We start from the raw sequence: 24,353 nt of genomic DNA, 5'->3' as shown, positions 1-24,353 counted from the left end.
AGCTATGAAATGTTTGGACATAAAAATCAATTCAAAGGGATTGAAAAAAAAATTCTGCTTCTTAGTTTTATTCGTTTAACCAACAAAACCGAGTATTTGTAGCATGATTTTTAATATTTTTTCTATTAAATACCTATTTTTGAAGCGTAACACTTGAAAAATATGCACGAATGGTAAGAAGTCTGAAAAAGATTTACAAAATGAAAAATACAGTAATAATTTTGATGACTATATGTTAAGATTGTTGTTAATGATGATGACTGTAATGTAAAAGAAACACAACAATGATGAAAAGATGAGTATAAATGATGATGATGATGATGATGATGATGATAACAATAATTATCATAATAATAATAATAATAATAATAATAATAATAATAATAATGATGATGATGATGATGATGATGATGATGATGATGATGATGATGGTGATAATGATGATGATGATGATGATGATGATGATACTTATATCAAAAAAAGGAAAGAGGAAGACATATGATTATTCAGTTATTTTATTTCTTAAAATCTGGTTCTAATAGCATAGAAATAAATAGAATTATTGAAATTGAAGAGAAAAATAAGGAAACGAAGTACTTAACGCTAGATCTAAAAAGGATTCCTTTACTAAGAAAATCACTACTTTCGCAGTACTAATACATATGCTGTTTATAATTAATTTTAGCTGATCGTGCTAGAATTGATCAAGCGTTAAACAATGACTTCTTCATACAACTAACAAAATTAAACACTCTTTAAATCTCTACTTATCAGTTATATTATAATTCAGAAGTTATACATTTATTCTCCTTAACTTCGTCGTTTCATAGCCCTTTGTACTGTCAACATGGCCATCGTTCAAGTTTTTTGAGTGTTCATGTATAAACGAAACGAGACAGAATCTCCCTAGGGTACTAATGCCCAAACCGTCTAATTAAGCTATTTATTACTTAGTTTGGAATTGATCTAGTCTTATAAATATAAACACATTGTAGGTCAAGGACATTTCCTACTGAGGTGACGCTGTCTTCGAAAATCAGGTTAGAAAATGAACAGAAAGCACTTAAATCACTGCTTAACGAAATATCGAAATCTGTATAAAAATCTTATTTTGTTATAATATCTAAAAAAATAAATTAGAATACTATCCTAAGTTAAAATGTCGTTATAGGTGTCGCTTGAGGCGTAATTCCAAGATGGCGTCTCGATGGATACAGACGCGCAGTAATCTCCCTTACATTCTTACTCCTACGTAGACCGCTGAGTAATGGTAAATTTTCTCTTATTTTAACCTCATCCACGTATCTAGGCAACTTTTGACAAACGTATCCTGCACCACTTTTGCTAGCCAATGTCGGCTGCGTCATTCTTTCTACAATAAAGTCTAACTCCTCTGACGGAACTACTTTGTCATCGCTGTAGTCAAAGTCAAATGCGTCTAGATCTTCTTCCTCCTTTTTATTGCCATGATCATAACATAAATGGCACGTATTGAGCGTTTTAGCAAGCGTTGCGGTAGTTGGGCGTTGTAATTTGGCTATAGTTTTCTTGTAACTGTTCACGTCTGCTGATTTGGCACGGACTATTTTTCCTTGTTTAAGATTTTCAGCTTCCTCATTTTTGTATCTATGAGCAGACGTAGCAGTTGTTGGTCTCTAAAATAAGAAGAAATGAATATATGTACATTCCGATTTAAAGTCATTTACAAATATAGCTAACTGAAATGCTTTGATAAATAAGTTGGTTTGAACACTTATAACATCAATATCAAGAAACCAGCGTGTGATAAGTTTACGCGGGAATGCCGTACGGACAATGACTAATTTTGAAAAATTTGGCTGGTCGGTTAAGACTCATCCTCGGTAACTCATGCGTACTCGTTACGTATACACTTCATTCGTGATGAATGTAGTTCAGCGAAATCAGTACACGTGGGTTCCGACGATGGTAAAGACTAGTTAAAACTATTTTTAGAAAGTAAATGAGAAGCTGATGACAAATGAACTAATGTATGCTTCATTAAATGAGAATATTTCCTAAATTTATTACAAATTTCAACTACTACGTTTCCCTATATCTGACAAAAGTATGAATGCAGAGGTCTAGGTAACATATTTATTTTTCGCCTTTCATAGTATCCTTTAAACCGCACCCTATAGGTCTGGAATTCTTAACAACTGTGTAGTTTATAAATAGTATTATAATGATATACATGTAGTCACTATGAGCACCATACTTACTTGTAGTCTACGTATAAGTCGGCTCATTTCTCGGTCTGTAAGTCGGCGCTGTTGCATTCCACTGTCTGACGTCATTGCTGACGACACTCGTGACTGTGTTTGTCTGCTGCACGCGGAAGCGACGCTTCGACGTCCATTTTCTACCAACAAATGCTCGTAGTTGTTTAGCTACAGAGAAAACGATCAATTATTTAGATATTAAAAAGTTTACTTGAATTTTTTTTTAAATAGTAAGATAAACTGCTGTTCAGGATTCATTGAAAATTATAGAAGTATTACAAAAATATATATGTATTTTTACAATAGATCTATACTCAAAAGATATAAAAGCCTGAAAAATTACAAGATTTTACAATTCATATGAAACAATAAAACAAGTGACAGTGTATTGTCACAAAACCAGATTTTATAGAGGATATTTGTTTGCTTTGCATGTAAGATAGAAATATAATTTCACTGAGTGTTCACTCAGTGACCAGATGCAATATTTTCACGAGTGGCGTAGCCACGATTGAAAATATAATAGCTGATGTTCACGAATGAAATATATTTCAATCTTATATGTAAAACAAATAAATTTTCTTTTTATTTCATGCTTTTTAAGTGATTTTAAGTATTTTTCACTGATTTTGCCGCGTAACGTCGCGCATTCTCCTTTGTGACGTCATCACATCATGACGTCACATCATCAATTTTGAAATATAGTTCTGTTAAATTTCTCTAATTTTTATACATATTTTAACATGATGTATGGTAACATCGACTTTCTTTTCCTAAAGAATCACAATTTACGTATGACGGCATTTATTTCTGCCTGTTATTCCATTTATTCCTCGTAGTTATGATTTTCTTTTAATCCGCATTTTGATATAGTCTTGCTGCAGTGAAAATTTTATTTTATAAATTTCACTATTGGTTTATCAGAATATAATCATCTGATATATTACTATAAAACACGGGAAAGCATGAAATAACAGCAGATATTACGAATGTCTTGATAACAAAGGGTCAAAGCTCTGCAAAAATTATCAACTCACAATAACAAAACCAGGGAACGTTTTCACAAGAATTTTGTAAATGTTAGAAATTGAAATTCAATAAAAAGGTAGGACAAGCTGTGCACGGACAAAATCTTTAACGCCCGCTCAGCCGAACCTCGTCGACATTCATCGACATTCATCAATGTTATAACTAGATTAGAAAAACAAATCTAAAAAAAATGTAGACATTCGCAATTACAAAATGTTTCAATTGTCATAGTTATTTGGAATTGTGCAAACTAATACATTCAATATTGTCTATCTATACACATGTATTGTAATTAAAACTGTTAGTGAATACCTCGTTTTCTATAATAAAACAGTTAAGTTAGGCATCAATGCTGAGTAATAACCAGATCTGGAGTACTCTCTAGAATCTCACGATTTTCATTGGTCAGTGTACATTAGTTGACAATTTCTAGCCAATGAAATGTCTGAGGTCTGAGATTGAGCTATGATAATTCTTTTATAACCTCAGGCTTATGATGTTTTTAAGTTTAACACATACATACTTTCCCTGGCTCCTCAGTGTGGAGTTTAGCACTATATGTTGCCCTGGTAACTCTTTTCATTATGTCTTGTAGCTCCTTTGGCGAAACCTGTAATCAAATGATATATATACCTGATTACAGAACTAAGGTTTGAAATATTTAATATTTTAGATTTTATAACACCTGGTTACAGTGAATTAAGACTTACATATTTAACTGTTTTCACATTTAATCGTAACAAGGTCCGATGAGGAAAACGTAGTGGTGACCACAGAAGTGTTCAATACCATGATTCTTGGTTATGAGGCTGACACCTTTTCCTCAAGGTCATTTCTCACTTAAAAATGTTAGGTTACGTCACTTGAAAAGGTAGTTTACGTCACATCTTTTATAAGATAATTTGGGTTTTCTTAAGAAATAAAGCGGACAATGAAATTAAGTAGAACGCTACAAAAATATGTCCATGCTTTAACATACCCGAGAAATAAAGATAAGGCAACGGATTTACAGTTTACAGATTTAAAGATTGGAGGAAAATATTAAAAGTGTTGTTGAAATATGACGTTTCTGTAGCCTTATTATTCAATTGAATTATTTATTCATGATAAATCTATAGCAGATTAAGACACAAATATTTCTTCAAAACAGGATTTTCCCTTTAATTTACAGACGAGAAAGACGAATATGGACACACTATAATTTATTTCATTAACTTTCACAGATTTAATCAGAAGTATGTATGTTGTTTAAAAGAACCTAACTAGATTGAGGCTAAGAAAATGGAGCATCACACTAAATACCGTATGACGGTATATACCGGACAAGGCGCTTGGATGATTAAACGCGAAAATCTCGCCTTTTCATACGCCGGAATGCACTTTTAGATGTCTTATGCATCTCTTTAAATAGATTGATATAAATCATGAAGTAACAATTTAAAAATCGCATGAAAAACCGTATTTGACTATTTTGTGAGCATGATTTCTGCAAGCCTCTAAGAGGTACTGCTTGTTAAATCTAAAAGACTAAACGTACCTGTTTGAAGCCATACGAATTCGGAGGCGGAGCCGATTTTGTCTTTTTGTAGTAGCCGAAACTCATTTTATATGTACACCAATTTTATTTTGACCTGTAAAAGATATACGCATTAAGTTAATATTTGAACTGAACAATAATAAATAAATAATAAATAGCCAGTGTCACTATTTTACATTGTGTGTATATACTAAATCTTTAATGGTTAAATTCATTTTAATTTCCTTTTCAAATCAACCTAGTTACAATAAATTCACACGAAGTAACTTTAAATCCATAAAAGATTTTCTAAAACTTTCTTTATATCTTTTTATCGGAGAATATTCTTTAATTTAAACTGCGACATTTTAGCAAAAACAAAATAATACTTTATAATTATGTACTTAGATTAAGAGACATGTATATTTCCAGTTATGTATCATCTATACATGTAACCGCACTAATGACAAGCATATTGTTATAAACGGAATTAATTCCCATTTAGTATGAACACATTCACTCCCCAGACACATAACTTGATATCCTTGAATAAATAACTACAAACCAATATCCGATATGACAAAAACCCGCTAGATTACAATACCGCGTCATAAACGCACGGAAAGCTAAATATTTACAAAGCTCTCATTTGTAACCGGGCTTTTCATTTTATTTATCCGAACATTTATTTGAATACCGCTTGATCATGTTAACATTGCTTTTCAACGGTAGTGTTAGAGAAAATTGGATCGAATATGTCTCTAATAAATGACACATGTTTTAGATAAATAGATAACAGCATGATTATGTTTACTTTTGTTCTTTAGTTTGCTCAAGTAGAAATACACGAAGTGTCTTAAAACTTATACAACATTTTTGGCTATTTTCTTATCTGTGAAGTTTAAGATATATATTGTTTTTTAAAAAAAAGAAAATAAGACAAAGCAAAACATAGAAATCACGATTAAAAAAAAAAGAATAAAAAGTATGTGTTTAAAAAAACCAAATTAAATGTGTGTTGTCCAATTTATATATTTGTACAGTTTAATTGCCTACTTACTATCAATGGTTATACTTAATCTGTCTTAATCCCTTATTTATTATTAATCTAACTTGTTTATACAACAAAATATAACATAGAATAAATTAAACTGATATAATCGGTCGAAAACATTTTAAAATTCCTTGTATTTATAAGTAAATTATATCTATAACTTAAGTTTTAAACACGGTAAGCTGTCTTGATTTTGATTACGATATTTGTATCGAAAAAGAAATCCAATAATCTTTTCACCTCTTATGAATCGATCAAAAGTTAATCGCATTTTAACTATTGCGCTATTTTACACAACAACTTTAGCTTTTTGAGCGATCTTAAAGGTAGTCAAATTAATTGATTGTGTCGTCATTTCCAGTCTTTGTACGTGTATTGGATATTTTTAAAATACAAATTCTTCACAAATCAATTTAAATTTAAATGATAACTCCGAAACTAGGACAGCGTGTTAATGATATTTTAAATCTTTCGAGAAAGAATCAACTCCCCCTCCACAAAAAGACATATAAACCCACAAAAACTAATCAAATTAAGCCTCAATTTAGAATTGTTAATGTATTCAGTAAGAAATAAACTAATATGAAAGAAAAACAAAACACACAAAAACATGGCAATGTTAACAGACTGAAACTCTCATACTAACTCCTGTTCATTCATTAAGACAGATTTAAAATTTGAACAAATTAAACATCTTAGTAAATTGAAAGTACTACCGGTACTCCATAATACAATGTACACACACACTTCATCTATTATAATTTAATCATGATTTTATAACGTATAAACATATCACATTCTTAAGTCATGATTTGAATAAACATTACATACCCTTTCCTTAAGTTTTTTTTTCTATAAATCCAAAAATCAAAATTTAAACCACTGTTTTGTGTATCATATATTAAGTTAAAACATGTAACCTTTAGTTTCACTATAATTTCAATTTCCTTTCAAAGTATTGTATTTGTATTAGTCAACATAAATTTCGTATCTCTACGTTACAAACGTCCATGTTTATAACACACGACACCTATTGTGTGTTTCAATTAACAATTGATCATTACAATATACCAGAACACTATATATATTTATTTTATTGATTGTAAAGCCGGACGGTTTTCCCTTTCAAATCCATACATGTTAGAATTTTAATCTATTTCGTCGCCGCCAAGCTTTTAAAAGCGTTTGTAAATGCGTCTATAGGTTGACATTAAACCGAGCTTCTATTTAAAACCATCAATGCTCTAATCGAATTTTCAGGTTTAAACCTTATCTAAAGAATTGCTCAAATGAAAGTAGAGATTGAATCCTACCAACATGACATATATCTTTTCATTAACATGACAATTATAGTTGGACTTGACGCGGTTTAACAAAACGGGTTTATATTTAACACATTGAAATAAATAGATTTTAAAGTTTAAAATGCGGTTATATTTAACACCAATAATCATTAAATATGTAAATCATACATTGTTTCATACCATAGATATATTTTTTAAAACACGTGACTTTGCTGATGCAGAAGAATGAATGAATAAAATTTTAATAAATTAAGGTAATTAATATTACAAATAATGAAAAGGGATATTACGTGTAATATATATCGCAAAAAGGCGCAGTCTAAATCTACTGTGTATTTTTACCTCAATAATATCTGTTTATTTTATGAGATAAGTTTAAATTGGTTATGCACACGTGTATTACTAGATATAATGTATTTGTATCATAGTTTAGGGACCTTTCTGCTGAAAATGTGTCAGAGTTAAATCGTATGTTACATATAAATTCACAGTGCGTTAACTGGAGTGGAGGTATTAGTTACCAGCACTCAAAAGCATGCACATTAATTGGCTCATTTTGATTGGATGTTCTTATTGTGACGGCAAAGAAAGGCAGAACGATAGAAATATCATATTCAGATGCTTGTTGATTGGTTACTTTTTTCTGGGGTTTCATATTGTGACAACAGGGAACGTATTTTTATGTTTGATTATGATACAAAAGAGAAAGAACATCAAAACACTCGGCTATCTGATTAATACTCGGGGGATACTCGTACAAATCAGATTGCCTCGTTTAAAAAAAAAACAGTAGTGATCAAGGAGATTATAAATGCTTGACAGAAGTTAAAAGAAGCAATGAAACAAAGAAAAAACATAAATGATATAGTTACGCCAAGTACTATGAAGCTGGGCAATTTTCTTCTATAGCCTCTATGACTATATAAGGTTATCTTATATAAGATAAATGTAATAGCTATAAGATTTATCCTTGAACGTCTGCTTGTGGCAAAACAACAACAAACAAACAAAGACAACAACAATAACAAAAAGTAAACTAACAAATCTTATTGTGTACATATTTAACAACAAATGTTACATAACATATCCTCGTTTAATTTCAAATGATATGTAAATAATTATATAAAGTATCATTTTCAAACATTTTATTGTTCTGGCGTAACCTGTCTCTGACGGACAGGCTGACCTGACCCTATTCTGAAGGCACAGGCTACCGGCAGTAAAGAATGAAAACTCATTTGCAAGTCTAACATGACATATGCCGGCTTCAGATCTTCAGATATAATTACATAATAAAACATGTAAATATAAAGAGACATTTTTGATTTCTTTGATGTGAAAATGTGAATAAGTTAACGTTGCATAAAACAAAGAATTAGCATGTATGCGTTGTAAATTTCATGAAAGCAACTAATTAAGAATAATGCAGAAAAAAGGGAACACGGTATCACCATCTGTGTTTAAATTATGCATATTTATGTATTGACAATGCAATTACAAAGAATATATAGTTAATGATTGACAACACGTCCCAGCTGTCTGATGCTTTTCTTTAGATGTATACATTGAAGATTGTCGTTGTTGTTGGATTGGGTTTTACTTCGCACCAACACAGTATAGGTCATATGGCGACGTTCCAGCTTTACTGTTGGAGGCAGAATTTAAAACGGACTGGAGATAAAAAATATTGAATCACAGCTGGTGGGGGAGTCATTCGGACGAAGTGATAACTATGCAAATATTTCTTCTATCGTCAAAACATATGAGCCGTGTCACGACAAAACCAATATAATGGGTTTCCGACCAACATGGATCCAGACCAGTTTGCGCATCCGCGCAGTCTGATCAGGATCCATGCTGTTCGCTATCAGTTTCTCTACTTGTTATAGGGTTGTAAGCGAACAGCATGGATCCTGATCAGACTGCGCGGATGCGCAGGCTGGTCTGGATCCATGCTTGTCGCAAACGCAATATGGTGGTTTTGTCGTGACGCGGCTCATTTTTTAAAGCTAATGTTCTGACAAAAGCAAAAAAATAGATAAAAACAATACATGTATAACTGTAGCAACAAAACTTGTGAATCATAATATCAATGAGATAATGAATGTCAATAACGAACCATACCATTACACCATTTAACATATATTATGTCTGCTTGTCTGCCAGGAATATAATAATCACCATATCATATACCTTATTAATAACATGTTTTGTAACAATTATTTAAAGTATCAAATTCACAAATACGACCCAGCAGAACAATTATCATTTTTGTAAATGAGCGTGATCAGGACTGACTTTGCAAATGTAATGACACTGCCTTAAGGGGTGAAGATAAACATTTGTAGTTTATTTATTAATTATTTAACGTTAAAAACTATAATATTTTCGTGGAATTTCATTTTGAAAGTCATTCCATAAGCGCCGCCTTAAACTTTGATTGACATTGATGTCACTTTGTGTTGGAGAACATTATTTTATTTTAACACTGTGAGTGTATTTTTTTTGTTACGTTGGTTTGTAAGTTCCTCTGACACTTCACAAGTCAAACCATATGGGAACTTGCTAGCTCGTATACCCCTGTGTGTATTTCTTCAGGCACGGACGGGCACTTGAGTAGAACCAAAGGCGTTTTAAGATGCAATCTGGATAGCTTTCTCTCGTGATGTATTTCAAAGTCCTTGACCAGATTCGAACTTTTCTCTGTGGGTGATTGGCAAATCATTTGAATCAACAAATCTAAGTTATTATCATCAACACTTCATCTGATATTACTGTAGAGTATACATACTAATGTATAAGGCGGCTCTCTGTAACAATGAAATGGGACGCCTAATGAGAAAACCAACATAGTGCAAAATTTTTCACATATTTACTTTTTATTTAACTTTATGGAAATACATTAATTACAATTTACTAAGGTACAATTTTTATATCCTTTTGGTATTTAAAAGGTTTGCAAATATTAGTTCAAAATTAACTGATATATAGCCACTGACGTCATGATAATATAAGTACAACGTAACGTCAAAAAGTCAAAATTAAGAAAATATCAATCAAAAGTGCTTCAAACACTACAATATAGTACATTTATCATAATTTGTACACAATTTGTATGCATTTATCTTTCGCGTTCTACAGAAAAAAGAAAGAAAGAAAAAGTGCTTCGGTCTGTTTAATGTTTATGCTCTGATGGATCTAGAAAAAAAAACATATTGCAGTCCGCGTTCTGTAAAATATACGTCATGGTTATTTACCACTTAATTTTAGTTGGCAAATAAAATACCCATAATAATGCCTTCATTGGTAGTCATCCTGAAATTTGTATTATTTCTAAGTCAACTGGCACTGACATAAAAAAAGAAGAAATATGCTTGTGTACATTATAATACCAATATTATTATGTTTACTTATTAATAAATAAAAGTTTTCTTTGCATGACTTCTATCGCTATACAGTATATTTTAAAGGCCCAAAATGCCCAAAAAATAATTTAATTTTCATTTTTCATTTTTTATCCCTTTTATTGTTTCCAAAAAGTTACTTATTAGCTAATTACCTAAACCGTATTTTGCTCCTGTTGCAATTAATGCAGTTAGTTGATATAGTGATATAGTATTTTGTATGGAAGTCAAAATACTTCTTTGTTTACATTTTGTGACTTTCATGACAAATAGCTTCACATTCAGCGAATATGATAAGAACCTGAAATGCCCTTAAACCAATATGGAAACGTTATAAAACACATATAAAACGCATGTTCGCCTTTCAAAAAAACAAAACAAAAAAAAACTGTTTATTCATTTTTGAGGCATAATGCGCCTTTAAGTTACCTTAATATACTTATAACACGAGTGTTACATTGCATTAAAACAGCTTACACGTAGAAAATAAGTTGTTATTTTTTATTTGGTCAACTTGTCATTACTAAATGTGCATGTTTAAAGGAGAATGTTGTATAAAAATGCTCAAACAATGAAATTTAAACAATGAAGATTTGTATTAACACGAGTTGTTCGTGATGGACTTCATATGCTTAGTCTAAAATAATTTCGTTTATAAGTTAAAATGTTCTTTGAGGTTGTGCAAGTGGCAATGACTGAACGTGATCCTGTTACTGATTTTTTATGGTTGTATATCATACATATTACGCTCAAGTTAAGATTTATCAATATTATAAGTTCCAAAAAGCATTATTGGTAATGATATTACCGTATTTACATTTCATGTCAATAAAGGGAGATAATTAGAAATTTATTTTCTATAAAGTCTAAGTCAATTTTTTTCAATAAGAAATTAATGCATATATTTTAATGCTTACATATAATGTGAGCAAATATTTGCAGTACACATTTTACATATTCTTCGATGTTTGAAAATTGTTATAGAATAATTATACATGTGTACATGTACATATATAAAATTTCATTTAAGTGTAGTAACAGCCTTAATTACAACACACAGGCTCTTTAACAGATTTAAAAGCGTGTAACTGGACCTTTCTTCAGCCTATACTAATAACTGTAGCCTTATATTCATTTATCTTCTTTACTTTTTACATGTTCTGGTTGTTAACGTGCTTATAGCTGGCTGGGACAAAAACTAATCAGTAAGTAGTAAGTGAAAAAAATAAAGTTTATGATTAGTTTAAAAGCATAAGAAGCATTTTAGAAGCCTTTTAAAGGCATTCTGATCTAATCAATAGGAAAATCTTAGTTTAAGAGCAAATTATTTGCAAAATGTGTGATGCAAAAGATTAGAAGCGTACTAAAATTTAAGTTAATGCTTTACTTATGCATTAAAACCAGTTAAATGTATAAAAGCATTAAATTAAAGTGAAGATAGTCGTCATCATTGAAATTTAATGAAGCTTCATTTTTAAAACAAATACATTTGTGATCCAGCCCAATATATAAAATCTAATATATACTATATTCACATCTTGTCATTTGAAGTTTTACATCTAAATTGTAGTACTATAACATGCGCATTTGCTGAATAGAGTTGTGACAATAGTGACAATAGTGAACAATATACCAGGGCCTAAAGGTTCACCTTTAATTGGATGTGCCAAAGAAGTGAGAGCTGATAATATGCATCTTAAATTCATGGAATATGCGGAAATATTTGGAGAAATAGTCCAACTCAAAATTTTAGTGAACAACTTTATTGTATTAAACAGCGAATCGCTTCTACGGAAAGCTTTTGCAGACGATGTCTATAAATCGTACTTCAATGATAGGCCGGACATATTCTTTGGGCACCATTTCAGATGCGGTAATAAGTCTTTGGGTATGACAAGTGACGGCGCTGGCGAGGATCATAAAATTGCCAGGAAAGAAATTGCAAAGGCAATTCATGCGTATGGCAGTGGACTTCAAGATTTGGAAGACAATGTCATGGTGGAAATGAATTTACTGATAAAGAGAATAGACAATATGCAGGGCAAAGAATTCGAATGTCTAGATTTGTTTGGAAGGTCTCTGTCAAACACTATGTCTTTGATAGTAAGTACGAGCTAGCTGTAATTTAAACATAATGTAATATAATGGTTTGATGAAAACATTTTATCAATACATGTATTTCGGGAATTTCTGTCCTGCGTCGAAAATATATCGAGTTTATTTATTGATTTTTACCTAAAGTCATGTTAAGTTGCTTTGCACATTTTATACATGCATTTTCTCGTACATATATATTGATTTTTATCTAAAACCCTGTTTAGTTGTTTTGAACATTTTTCATTCAATAAAATATGATTTGACCAGCGTATATTGTCTTACAATTTAAAGATCATGTATGTTGAACTTTAGTATATAACATATAGAAAGAGCATCGAAACACGAGGCTATCTGATTTGTACGAGGGGGCGTATGTATTTAAAGAAAAAACTTGAATTTTCTGTTTATTATATACATTTTTTTTCTCTTTATTGTATTATTTTAAAAACTTATTTATACTGTATGTTTTGTATGAATATAACAAATTCTTTGTTGTTTGAAAATTGTGTTGGAAGTAAAGTAATACTATATGTGTTTTTAATATACTTATAAATGAAACATTGAGAAATGATGAAATTAAATGCGTTTGTTTTCAATTTCCGTATTTTCACTGTAAAAAAGTTATTTTTCACTGTGGTGAAACATATATTTTCCGTATTTTCACTTGCCGGAATTCTACACAAAATTTAAGGGAAAGTCTTTCAAATTGATATGTCAAAAAGGAGAAAAATGTATATAATAAAAACATGATTTATTGTCATCGAGTGGTATAATAATAAATATTTCATGAGTGGCGGTAGCCGCGAGTGAAATATGAAACTTTTCATTCCACAGGATGAAAATAATGAAGTTTCATTGAAAAAATTGAATAAGTGGTATGAGTGGTGTATTCCGAATAAACCTTGAAAACAAAAATAAACATTAAAGGGCCATAACTCTGACAAAAACCAAAGAACAAAAAAATGCCGACAATATGCACAACTAGACTTAGTTCTGATCATTTCCCTAAAGTGCGAATGATATTCCACCAGTAGATTTTGAGGAGTAGTCCGAAGTTTTGAGACGGACAGACAGACATATGACGGAGAAGTGATCCCTGTATGTCGCAACTATCTGTAGGGGGGGGGGGCAAAATTTAATTCAACCCAAAATTAAATTTTTTCAGAAAAACAGGGGAAAACTTCCCTCTTTAAAATTAAACAAAAAAAGTCCCTTGAAACTTTATGTTTTTTTTTATTGCTTTTTTTTTTCCACCAAAAAAATTAAAACCTTTTGGCAAAGAAAACCCTTGTGGAAATTACTAAACAATGGGTTTTCTTTTTTTTTAAACTAAAAAGGGGTTTAAAATAAAACATCCGTATTTACCCCAGGCCCTGAAATCTTTTGGAAATTTAGTTTAAAATTGCAGATTAGGGTAGTTTTTTAAACTTTAAACCCAATGGGTCAAAGTTTTTAAAAGCGAAAAAAGGGCCCATTGGCTGTATTTCTAAACCAAAAAATTAAAAATTTAAAATTTCTGTTTTTGAAATTTTCCATTTGATTGTACGTCAGATGACAACCGATCCTAAACGTAAAATATTATTGGCGTCACGTCCCATTGTGGCAGATTTCTTTATGAACTCAAAAAACAACCTGCTGATGAAGTCGTTCCCATTCCTACGATATATTCCAGGGAAATTCAAGACCGAATATGATCAATGCAGAGCAGTCCAAGGCCGAATTCTGAAACGATATTTCGATGAAATGAAGGCATACCATATCAACTTGTTACACCATTATACAATTTATTTCTTTGATTTTATTTTTGATTTTGATTTTCCAAACATTTAAACTTGATTGCAAGGCAGGGCGTCTATTTCTTAAAAAGAAAAGTTGTAGCCGATTCAATTTTCACAAAAAGATTATAAAAAGCTTATGTCTAATCAAACATTGTTAAAACTAGTATTTAAACTGTCATTTCTGTGCTACATAAATGTGCAAAGGGAAATTGACATGCTCATATCACTTTTTATTTATAGAGAAGTCATATTCCTGGGAAGATAAGAGGACTTGTTGACCATTACTTGAATACCCAAAGAAATGAAAAACAATCAGGGAATGGCGTATTCTTTACAGATGAAAGAATAACTGCTCAAATAATAGAATTTATAGATGCAGGTTCGTATGTTTTTTTTTATTACTACGCCATTTTATTTTGCGACAATGTTCACGCTATCGCATTGCAAATCAATTTGCTATCTATTTAAAACGTCTATATGAACGATGATATCAATATTCTCTTTACGTATTAAATAAGATTTATTTATTAAGCTCAATCTTATTTCTTTTTCTGTTGCCACTTTTTTACTTTGTTTGTTTTCCGTCTCCTCAATTACATTAATATGACTCACAATTTACTAATTTAAAAAATCAAGTAACTGTATTTTATGGCTCAAACCAATGTATATTGCTTCATATTGGATGGTGCATTTGATTTAGAGAAGCTAAAAGAGTTAGTTCATATTGCAAATGAAAAAAAATCAAAGGTCTCCAGGATATTTATTAAAAAAAACCCATTTCATCTTGCATAATGACAACAATTTTTAAAAGCAAGCTCTTCAAAAGAATGGGTAGTTAGATAGAAAGTTAAAAAATAAGTAAAACAATTACCACTCTTCAAGGTATTGTATCAACATGGGCGTATTTGACGAATACAATGCTTATTCTGGTAAACTTCCCGGAGTACCAGCGGAAAATACAGATTGAACTTGACCGTGTTATTGGTAGGGATCGTAAACCAAATTACACCGACAGGGACAACTGTATTTTCCTTAAAGCCTTTGGAATGGAAGTGCTTAGATTTGCAACTGTCGCCCCCCTACTCATGCCACATTTCTGCAGAAAACGTGTAAATTTCGAGGGATATCATATCAAACCAAACAGTATGGTAAGTGTTAATTGTTTTTTACAAAATTTAAGAAATCGTTACTTTATCTTTAAATGAAGATATATTTTTGTATGTAAACATGTCATATCCGGGGTTACAAACGGATGGCAACTATTTGATTGTCATAACTTTGTCGCTTTAAAAATTTAAAGTAGTTGTCATGACCAGGAGCCGTGCGGCAGCTGTTGAGCGCCCTAAACAGTTAAACTGAAAATGCATCAGCCTCAGTTTATTGAATCTGTTCATGGACGGAAACTGTTTATGGATGATATCGTTCACGACCCACAATCACAAAACAAAAAAACAAAAAATGGAACAAAGAGTTATGGTATATTAATTTTTTTCTCATTTTCGATTACATCAGTTGTAATTCTCAGTTGATATATTATGTTAAAAACTTAAACAATCATTGTATGAATAGGTTTTAGGTAACGTATGGTTTATTCATCATGATAAGGACATTTGGGGTGACCCATGGACATTTCGACCAGAAAGGTTTCTGGACAAAGATGGCAATATCTTACCAAACGATCATAAATTCATGAAAAAGTAAGAATGCATTTTAGGTAACATTTAATTATCTTATTGTAATCTTATAATTTGATATTTTTGAACCGGTGTATAATAACAACAACAACAACAACAACAACAAAATCATCTATAATAATAATCTGTGGGTAACATTAACCGAATATATGTTTGAACCCTCTTCCATTGTTATCTGGAATCCTAACAATATATAAAATATAAATACTATAGTGTCCCATATCTACGAGATGAAAAACGATGACGATATTAACCGGAGGAAAATGCTCCATTGAAAAATATCTATTGTCAGTTTTCCAACTGAACTAAGTAGACGATTATTCTTCACGTGCTTGATGGTACCAAGGATATGTATTATAATTATAGTAATGTTACAAAATATCCATAACACTGTTTGAATCTATTTTAAGTGAAAGAAGCAGGCGAATGAAATGGTGTTATAACTGTTGACTTAATTCACGCAAACGCCCCCACATATATAATCCAATATAACGCAATGAAATACAGACCTGCCATTCAATCACTTGTAATTTAAATTATATGTATACTATCTTCATGCTTCATGTTTTCATTAATGTTTCAAACTGCACTTGTTCTTTTGTGATTATCCGTCTTCGATGCAATGTCTAAACTGCATTTGAACTCCTATTATAAATCATAACAAACGTCTTTTGCTTTTATAGCTATTTACCATTCGGCTACGGTCAGCGACAGTGTGCAGGAGCATTATTTGCCAAGACAAGATATTTTCTATATGTCGCTATTCTTTTACAACGCTGGAGTTTTGAGTTTTCATCCCCGACAGACAAGGGCTGTGATCCAAGAGATCCTGGTGTTTTCGACAACAGACTAATTTTAAAAGCAAAACCATTTGGTGTTCGTGCAGTGCCAAGAGAGAAACAATAAGAAAGTTTTATAAATTTGTAAAACATACCCGAACTATTGATTTTAAATATGTAAAGAAAGCTTATAGCTAAGACAAGCAAGATTATAGGTTTATTGTTTCATACTTTGTGTGATGTTAAACTTGATACTCATTATCCATACAATTATCACATTTATCTCGGACTTAAATCAAATATTAAAACAAGAGATGTTTGTTAAAAAAACATGTCCAATTGTCAGCATGTCAAAAAGGATGCAATAGTGCCTGGTAACTGTTTTGCCAAACAAGGACAATGTTTCTTTTACCTTTGAGCCGTTTTCCTAAAATCAATAGGGGTCAGCTACTGGCAACGACCATGCACCTAAGAAGTTAAGTTGCCGAGGACCAATAAATTTTTGACTTATTGGTCGAAAACGATTTGCCATAAAAGGACACTGTGACATTGACTCATTGACTCCATAATAAATTGGTTCATTTACTTTTCAAGACCAATGTTCATATATATTATGAAGTTATAGGGCAATATGCTCATGTCACATTTGTTCTCAAGTAATTGATCGTAATCAATCAGGAACTTACGAAACGACAGTCGGACAAACCGACTGAGCTGACTGACATCTTAACATGCTGCGAAATATAATAATGTGACACAACACCAAAATCAAAAAGGGCACACCAATGCCCAAGACCGATGCTCATAAGACATTTGACCCGCCATTTGTTCCTTTTATATGTAAATTGTATAAATGTTTGTATAAAGCACCATTTCCAAGAGCAAACTATTAAAACGCTATGTGTCTGATCCGATTCTTTTTTCTCATTACTCCATTACAGCCATAAAGCACCTTAAGCTCTAACCTTAGCAAAATGTTAAGAAGATTTACGAGTTGCATGGCCGTTTTTTGGACCGATCATTTGTTCTTTTTGTATAAAGTGAATAAATGTTCGGTAAAAAATGTGTAAAATCAGAATTCTTCTAATTCATTTGTGGTTTCCTTTTTGCATAAGAAAGACTTCTTTACAACAATATAACGCCTACAGCTCTTACCCAAGCATAATATCTCGGAGATTTACGAGTGACTTGGTCGTTTTTGGACCGGAAATTTGCCTTTTCTCTTTAACCTTAGATCGAATGAAACTTTTGAAAGCAAAGTTACAGAGATTAATTTATTTCTTCTAAAACTGAGTTTTATCATTTCAATGTATTTTGATCAATCACGTTACAGTGGTCTAAAAACTTTATAAGAATATAAATGGTTGCTTTTATGACCGGCGATTTGTACTCAAGCGTTCAAAAACCATTTGTCAGATTTCTTTGCCAATTCGTTTTTCCATTGGCTTGTGTGATCTTCTAGATTTCCACGTGGCATGGTGTTTGTTTAGACCAACGATTCCATTTTCTCGGGCCAATCTTTAATAAAAACATTTGTCAATTTGTCTAATTTAAGGACCATAGCCCTTACCAAATTAAAACAAATCCGAATGATTTCCCCGTGACATGGTCGTTTTTTTTTCAAAAATGCTTTTTCTAGAGCCTACCGTTTAATCGCATTTTGTCTGACTCCGTTGTACAACTAAAGTGTATAAATGTAAGTCAAACATTTGACTGGAGGATTTTCGTTACAGCAAGATAAACCCAAAGCACTTACCTAAGCTAAATCTCCGGGAGGTTTCCGCGTGGCATGGTAGGTCCTTTTGGACAGCGACTTGGTCTTTCTCTGTATAAATTTTCGTAAAAATATCACCATATTTTTTAGGCAAAGATTAAAAGTGCATTGAAACTTTGTCTGATTCCGTTGCGGATTCGCTTTCGATTATTTTGACAGGTCATCTGAACATCAACACCCGTCCCAAACCCGTTACACAAGTCATCATATTGCTTGGGTTAGGGCTTTGGCCCACATATTGTGCAAATAAGACCCTGTAAACATGTACGTTGCGTTCATTTGACAATGGCTAATTTAACAATCAACGATGCATAAAACGACAATGCCATGTGGAAATATGCTTCAGGTTAGGCATTTGGTCTTAATATTGCGTAAAGAAGAACTTTCAAACTTGTAAAAAAAATCGACCTTGCAACGGAATTATTTAAAAGTCTTTTAACAAGAGGCCCGGGAAAATGATGTTTTTTCCGAACATTTATACACTTTATATACACAAATAAAAAAAATCGCCGGTCCAAAAACAACCGTGTCACGCGGACATCTCCTGGAAATATGCTTTTGGTAATAGATTTTGTTCAAAGAAGTCCCTCCGAACTTTTTACAAAATTAAATTTGCAATGGAATTCGGCAAATGGTGCTTCAGGGAAAAAATCGAAAGTCCAAAACACGACCATGCCACGCGGAATATGGCGGACATATTGCTCGGGTAAGGGCTTTCGTCCTCATATTGTGCTATGAAGAACCTGCAAATTTGTACAAAATCGACATAAGTCAAATGGAGTTTTAACAATACACGCGATAATTTGATGGGTTTTTTTCCCCGAAAATTTATACACTTTATATACAGAAAAACAATTCGCCGGTCAAAACAAAAGACCTCCTGGACAAATCCTTTGGGTTCTGGAACTTTTCTCCAAAATGTACAAAGAAGACTCTCAAATCTTGTACAAAGTCGTTATCAAAGGTATTTTAACAGTTGTTTTGAGAACATGATTAATTTAGAAACTTTATACACTTTATATACAGAAATAACAATTCAACGCTCCTAACGCAGAATTATCCCAAATAGTTTGCATTAGGTGAGGGCTTTGGTCCTCATACCGTGCAAAGAAGACCCTCTTATTTATTGGAAAAACGAATCTGCAACGGAATGAGATAAATGGTTTTTAATGGTTCCCTTGAGAAAAGTGTTGTTTTTTCTTGAATATTTGTGGACTTCAAATATTAAATAAACTAATTGTCAGCCCGAAAAGAAGCGACCGTTTTACGTAGCGGGCCTTTTGCTATCATTTTCCTTGAGTGAGAGCTTTAAAGCTGATATTTCTATGTTTAAGATCCTTTTAATTAATAATTGATTGCTTTTATTTTTTTTGCACGTAGCGTTCATTTTACAATGGCTTATACTGTGCATGTCGTAAATTCCTGTCTTTAAAATGTGCTCTAAAGCGCGTTTTTGACACACTCCACTTAATTTCACTCCAATAAAGTTGTAAGACCACTGTATCTTGATCGATCAAAAACATGTGTATTTTATTTTAGAAGCGTTTTATTTCCATAATGTTACCTTTAAAAGTTTCAGTCGATCTACGCTTATAGAGAAAAAAATCATATAACCGGTCAAGCAACTTCCATGCCACGCGGAAATCTGCCGGACTTATAGCTCAGGTTAGGGATTTGGGCCTAATATTGTGCAAACAAGACCCTCGAAACTTGTACAAAATTAATGTTGCAACGGAATAAGTCACACTTCGCTCATGAAAATGATGTTTTTCTCCGAAAATCTATACACTTTATATACACAGAAATAACAACTCGTCAGTCCTAAAAAATGACCATGACATGTGGAAATGTCCCGGATATATGCTTTGAGTTAGGGATTCGGTCCTATTAATGTACAAAGAAGACCCCCCAAGCTTGTAGAAAATTTACTTTACAACTAAATTAGTCAAATGGTGTTTTAACAGCTGCCTGGAGAATATGAATTTTTTTCCATAAAAAATATACACTTTATATACAGAAAGGACAAATCTCTAGTCCTTAAAAACGACCATGTCACGCGAAAACTTCTTGGAAATATGCTTTGGGCTATAGCATTATTCCGCGTTGTGTTCAATGAAAGTACTATATCGAATTTGCAACATAATTAGTCAAAACATCTACCATGCCATGCGGACATATCATGGAAATGTTGTTTTTGGTTAGGGCTTTGTTCCTTATAATATTCAAAAAAGACCCTCCAAACTTTTAGAAAATCGACTTTACAACGGTCTTAGCAAAATGGTGTTCTAAAAGTTGGCTCGAGAAAATAATGATTTTCCCCGAAATTTTATCCAAGAACAAATTGCCAGTCCTATAAACGACCATGCCATGCGTAAATCTCCTGGAAATATGCTTTGAATTAGGACTTGGTCCTCATAATGTTTAAAATAGACCCTCCGAACTAAATCGAATTTGAAACAAATTAATTAAATGATGTTTTAACAGTTGGCTACAGAAAATGATATTTTTTTCTAAACATTTATTCACTTTATAGACAGAAAGAACAAAACGCCGATCCAAAAACGGCCATGCCATGCAACAAACTCCGGGAAATATGAGTTGGTTTGGGATTTGGTCCTTATAAAATGCAAAGAAGACCGACCAAACTTGTACAAACATCAACTTTGCAACGAAACAAGTCAAATGATGTTTTAACAGTTGGCTCGAGAAAAATGATGATTACCCCTCTATATACAGAATGAACAACTCGCCGGTCCAAAAAACGACCATGTCACGTGGAAATCTCCTAGAAATATGCTTTGAGTTAGAGATTTGGTCTTGATATTGTGCCAAGAAAACCCACTAAACTATTGGTTAATAAAATCTGCAACGGCATATAAGAAATGGTCTATTTATTGTTCGCTCTAGAACAATGTTGTAATTTCTACAATTTTTCTCATACTTAAAAACTAATTTTCAGTACAAAAAGCAACCATTTTACGCTGCAGGCCTCTTGCTAGCATTATCCTTGAGTGAGAGCTTTGAGCCCTGTATTTTTCTGTAGAATTTCCTATTAATTAATACAATGTACTTGATCATTACATTTTTAAGCACTTAGCATTCATTTTCCAATGCCTTATACTGTGCATGACGTGAATTCCTGTAAGAACGTGTCCTGAAGCACACATCACTTAATAGCATTCAAATAAAGTTGTAAGAACACTGTTTCATCATTGATCAAAATAATGTAAATTTCAGTTTGAGAAGGGTTTCTCCATGATGCTGCTTTCAAAAGTGTCAGTCGATCTACGGTTGTAGAGAAAATCATATAGCCGGTCCAGAAACGCATATATTGTGACACTACCTAAAATATATAATGTTCTGATTACTCAGTAACATTTATAAACGGCATAATAACCAAATAATCGCATGACATATATACGTCATTTATTATACTTGCCGAACAAGGTTTCAACGATCAAATAAAAAATGATGACATTAGCCAAATTAATAGTTTAAAAAGTTTAATTCACTACATTGTATAGTCCGCAGGAGGGAGGGCATGTGTTTCCTTTCGTTTGACCCATTTCCTTTTTAATTCATATGCACTAAAAACAACAACAACAACAACAACGTATTCAATTCAAACGTATATGTTTATACCGAAGTTATCTATAATGATTGCAGAGTATAAACTAAGAGTAAATTTTATTCCGTTTTATAATTTAACAATGAAATGAGAAATTTAATATGTTACAAACAGTTAACTGAAATTATATACAATTATGATAGTTTCCGTCTAACACGATTGTTAAACATCCATTTTTTTAACAACACATTTTTATACATATAATGAATAAGTTTAAAAAAATCATATATTTTCATTAAACATTCGTCCAAGATTGTGTCAAAAAATAATTTTTTAATTTAGACATATCTTAATCAGATACACTTTTTTTATAACTTAATGATATTGATGATATGATTAATTCTTTTTTGAGCATCTTGTTTTTCAATATGAGAATAAAAGATTCTTGAGGTACAGGCACCTTTAAAAATAATTGATCGATTTTATAAAATAATAATTATAAACTGATATTAATAAAACATAAACAATAAATATATATCGATGAAGGAGAACTATGTAAACATATTTTTTCTTCCTTTTCACGTAATTCTTTGTTTTAGTTTTTTTTTCAAAATTCATTTTGTTTTCGTCCAAAATGTACTCTTACAAATTTTTAACTTCCTACTGATTATGATGCTTATAAACACTGTGAAAAACTTTGTAATTTTTTATTGTTTCTGTAATCTTAATCTTAAAAACTTTAATGTATGGAAACAAGGTAGTTTTTACCATAAACAGATGACAAGATTGTTTAGAAAATGTGACCTAGATACCTTGCATACGATATGACATTTTTAAATAGGGCAGATAAAAAAATTGTAGTCATTACAGCACTTTTCTCATACCATAAAATTTTGGCGTGATTGAAATTGAAATACACGAAAATCAAAATATGTTTCATTATAAATGTTTCATTACATTGTATATGTGTACATGCAATATATTCTGGAAAAATATATGAGCCGCGCCATGACAAAACCAACATAATGCTGTTGCGCATATTTTGTTTTTAAATTTACACACTTCCAAAAGAGTTATTTTAACTGCAATAACATATTGCTAAAAAGGTAAAATATTCAGATACTGTCAAACCAAAGAGCACTGAATGAAAACGACCAAGTATCACTATATGTATACGGCCAAGGGGTACTACAAGTAAACGACCAAGGAGCAAGGCATATATATGACCAAGGAGTTCTACAAGTAAACAACAAAGTAGCAAGGCATTTAAACGACCAAATGAACGCAACATGTATACGACAACGGAATACGACATGCATACGACCGACCAAAGAACACATCATGTATACGACTAAGTAGTAATGCATGTATACGAACAAGGAGCATTACACATATCAGGCCAATGGGCAATACACTTTTAGAATAGGATCAAGGGGCACTGCAAATATACAACTAAAGAGCATTATACGAGTATGTATACGGAAAAAAAAAATATATATATACACTTTATTATAGAGAGTTCATAACATTATATTTTGAAAGCAACTTGCTTTAAAATATATTGTAGATGAAGTCGTACTAAACAATTACAATGCAAAAATTACAAAAATAGGCTAAGAGTATATGTTTTTGTTACCTTTCAGATTCATCTATCTTATCTCAAAAATTTTAACTGATTAAAGTTTGGACGCTGCGTTATATATTTCATATAAAGATGACATCCCTTTAAAAAAATGCATGTTTAATAAATAAATGTCAGTTTATTAAACAAAAACTGCAATTAAACATAACTTACTATTGTTTTGTCATGATGATATAAGAACTATTACTGTGGAAGTAATGTACAAAAATGCCTATATATACAGGCACGAACTGGCACCTGAGTAGATAATGCGAACTTTTACCTATCACTGAGTTTGGCGTCCCTTTCTCTACAAATGAAAGTCTGAGAACTAATCGATCAATCAGAATATAACTTAAACATACAAATTCTGCATCTATTTAGGTAATGCAAGATACATGTAAGACTTTCATTATACATGTATATGGTCTTCATGTCTAACAGCTAATATGGAAATTTGACTTATTTCGTCATCAATAATATTGTATATTATTA

General features: G+C 31.7%; 2 protein-coding genes across 5 annotated transcripts; one reads left to right on the top strand and one right to left on the bottom strand.

Annotated features, from left to right (window-relative positions):
• Positions 1 to 499: 499 nt before the first annotated feature.
• Positions 500 to 7,061, bottom strand: LOC132741718 (uncharacterized). Of its 4 annotated transcripts, none has more exons than XM_060729964.1 (5): positions 6,760 to 7,061; positions 4,807 to 4,900; positions 3,793 to 3,879; positions 2,241 to 2,408; positions 500 to 1,655 (listed from the first exon to the last, which is right to left on the bottom strand). In XM_060729964.1, the coding sequence occupies exons 2-5, from the start codon at positions 4,870 to 4,872 to the stop codon at positions 1,155 to 1,157; spliced, it is 822 nt and encodes a 273-aa protein (XP_060585947.1). In that variant the 5' UTR covers positions 4,873 to 4,900; positions 6,760 to 7,061; the 3' UTR covers positions 500 to 1,154. The 4 variants fall into 4 exon arrangements, with proteins under 4 accessions (XP_060585947.1, XP_060585949.1, XP_060585950.1 ...); XM_060729966.1 differs by lacking the exon at positions 6,760 to 7,061 and adding an exon at positions 6,080 to 6,136; XM_060729967.1 differs by lacking the exon at positions 6,760 to 7,061 and adding an exon at positions 5,351 to 5,482.
• A 7,584-nt stretch (positions 7,062 to 14,645) lies between these two features.
• Positions 14,646 to 17,785, top strand: LOC132741697 (cytochrome P450 1A2-like). Its single transcript, XM_060729925.1, has 4 exons — positions 14,646 to 14,801; positions 15,305 to 15,570; positions 15,992 to 16,119; positions 16,800 to 17,785. Exons 2-4 carry the CDS (start codon positions 15,340 to 15,342, stop codon positions 17,020 to 17,022), a joined length of 582 nt encoding a protein of 193 aa, XP_060585908.1. The 5' UTR covers positions 14,646 to 14,801; positions 15,305 to 15,339; the 3' UTR covers positions 17,023 to 17,785.
• Positions 17,786 to 24,353: the final 6,568 nt, after the last annotated feature.

Source organism: Ruditapes philippinarum, unplaced genomic scaffold, assembly GCF_026571515.1.
Source record: "Ruditapes philippinarum isolate M1 unplaced genomic scaffold, ASM2657151v2 ctg737_1_1_1_1, whole genome shotgun sequence".
Taxonomy (NCBI): domain Eukaryota; kingdom Metazoa; phylum Mollusca; class Bivalvia; order Venerida; family Veneridae; genus Ruditapes; species Ruditapes philippinarum.
This window is presented reverse-complemented; position numbering and strand designations above follow the sequence as displayed.

What these genes read in the sequence shown, in the direction of transcription:
- LOC132741718 (XM_060729964.1), bottom strand. Translation starts at nt 4,872, where the DNA reads ATGAGTTTCGGCTACTACAAAAAGACAAAATCGGCTCCGCCTCCGAAT. An exon ending in ATTCGTATGGCTTCAAACAG is followed by an intron (nt 3,880 to 4,806) that starts GTACGTTTAGTC and finishes ATTTGATTACAG; the next exon opens with GTTTCGCCAAAGGAGCTACA. An exon ending in GACTTATACGTAGACTACAA is followed by an intron (nt 1,656 to 2,240) that starts GTAAGTATGGTG and finishes TTCTTATTTTAG; the next exon opens with AGACCAACAACTGCTACGTC.
- LOC132741697 (XM_060729925.1), top strand. Translation starts at nt 15,340, where the DNA reads ATGCTTATTCTGGTAAACTTCCCGGAGTACCAGCGGAAAATACAGATT. An exon ending in ATATCAAACCAAACAGTATG is followed by an intron (nt 15,571 to 15,991) that starts GTAAGTGTTAAT and finishes TTGTATGAATAG; the next exon opens with GTTTTAGGTAACGTATGGTT. An exon ending in GATCATAAATTCATGAAAAA is followed by an intron (nt 16,120 to 16,799) that starts GTAAGAATGCAT and finishes TTGCTTTTATAG; the next exon opens with CTATTTACCATTCGGCTACG.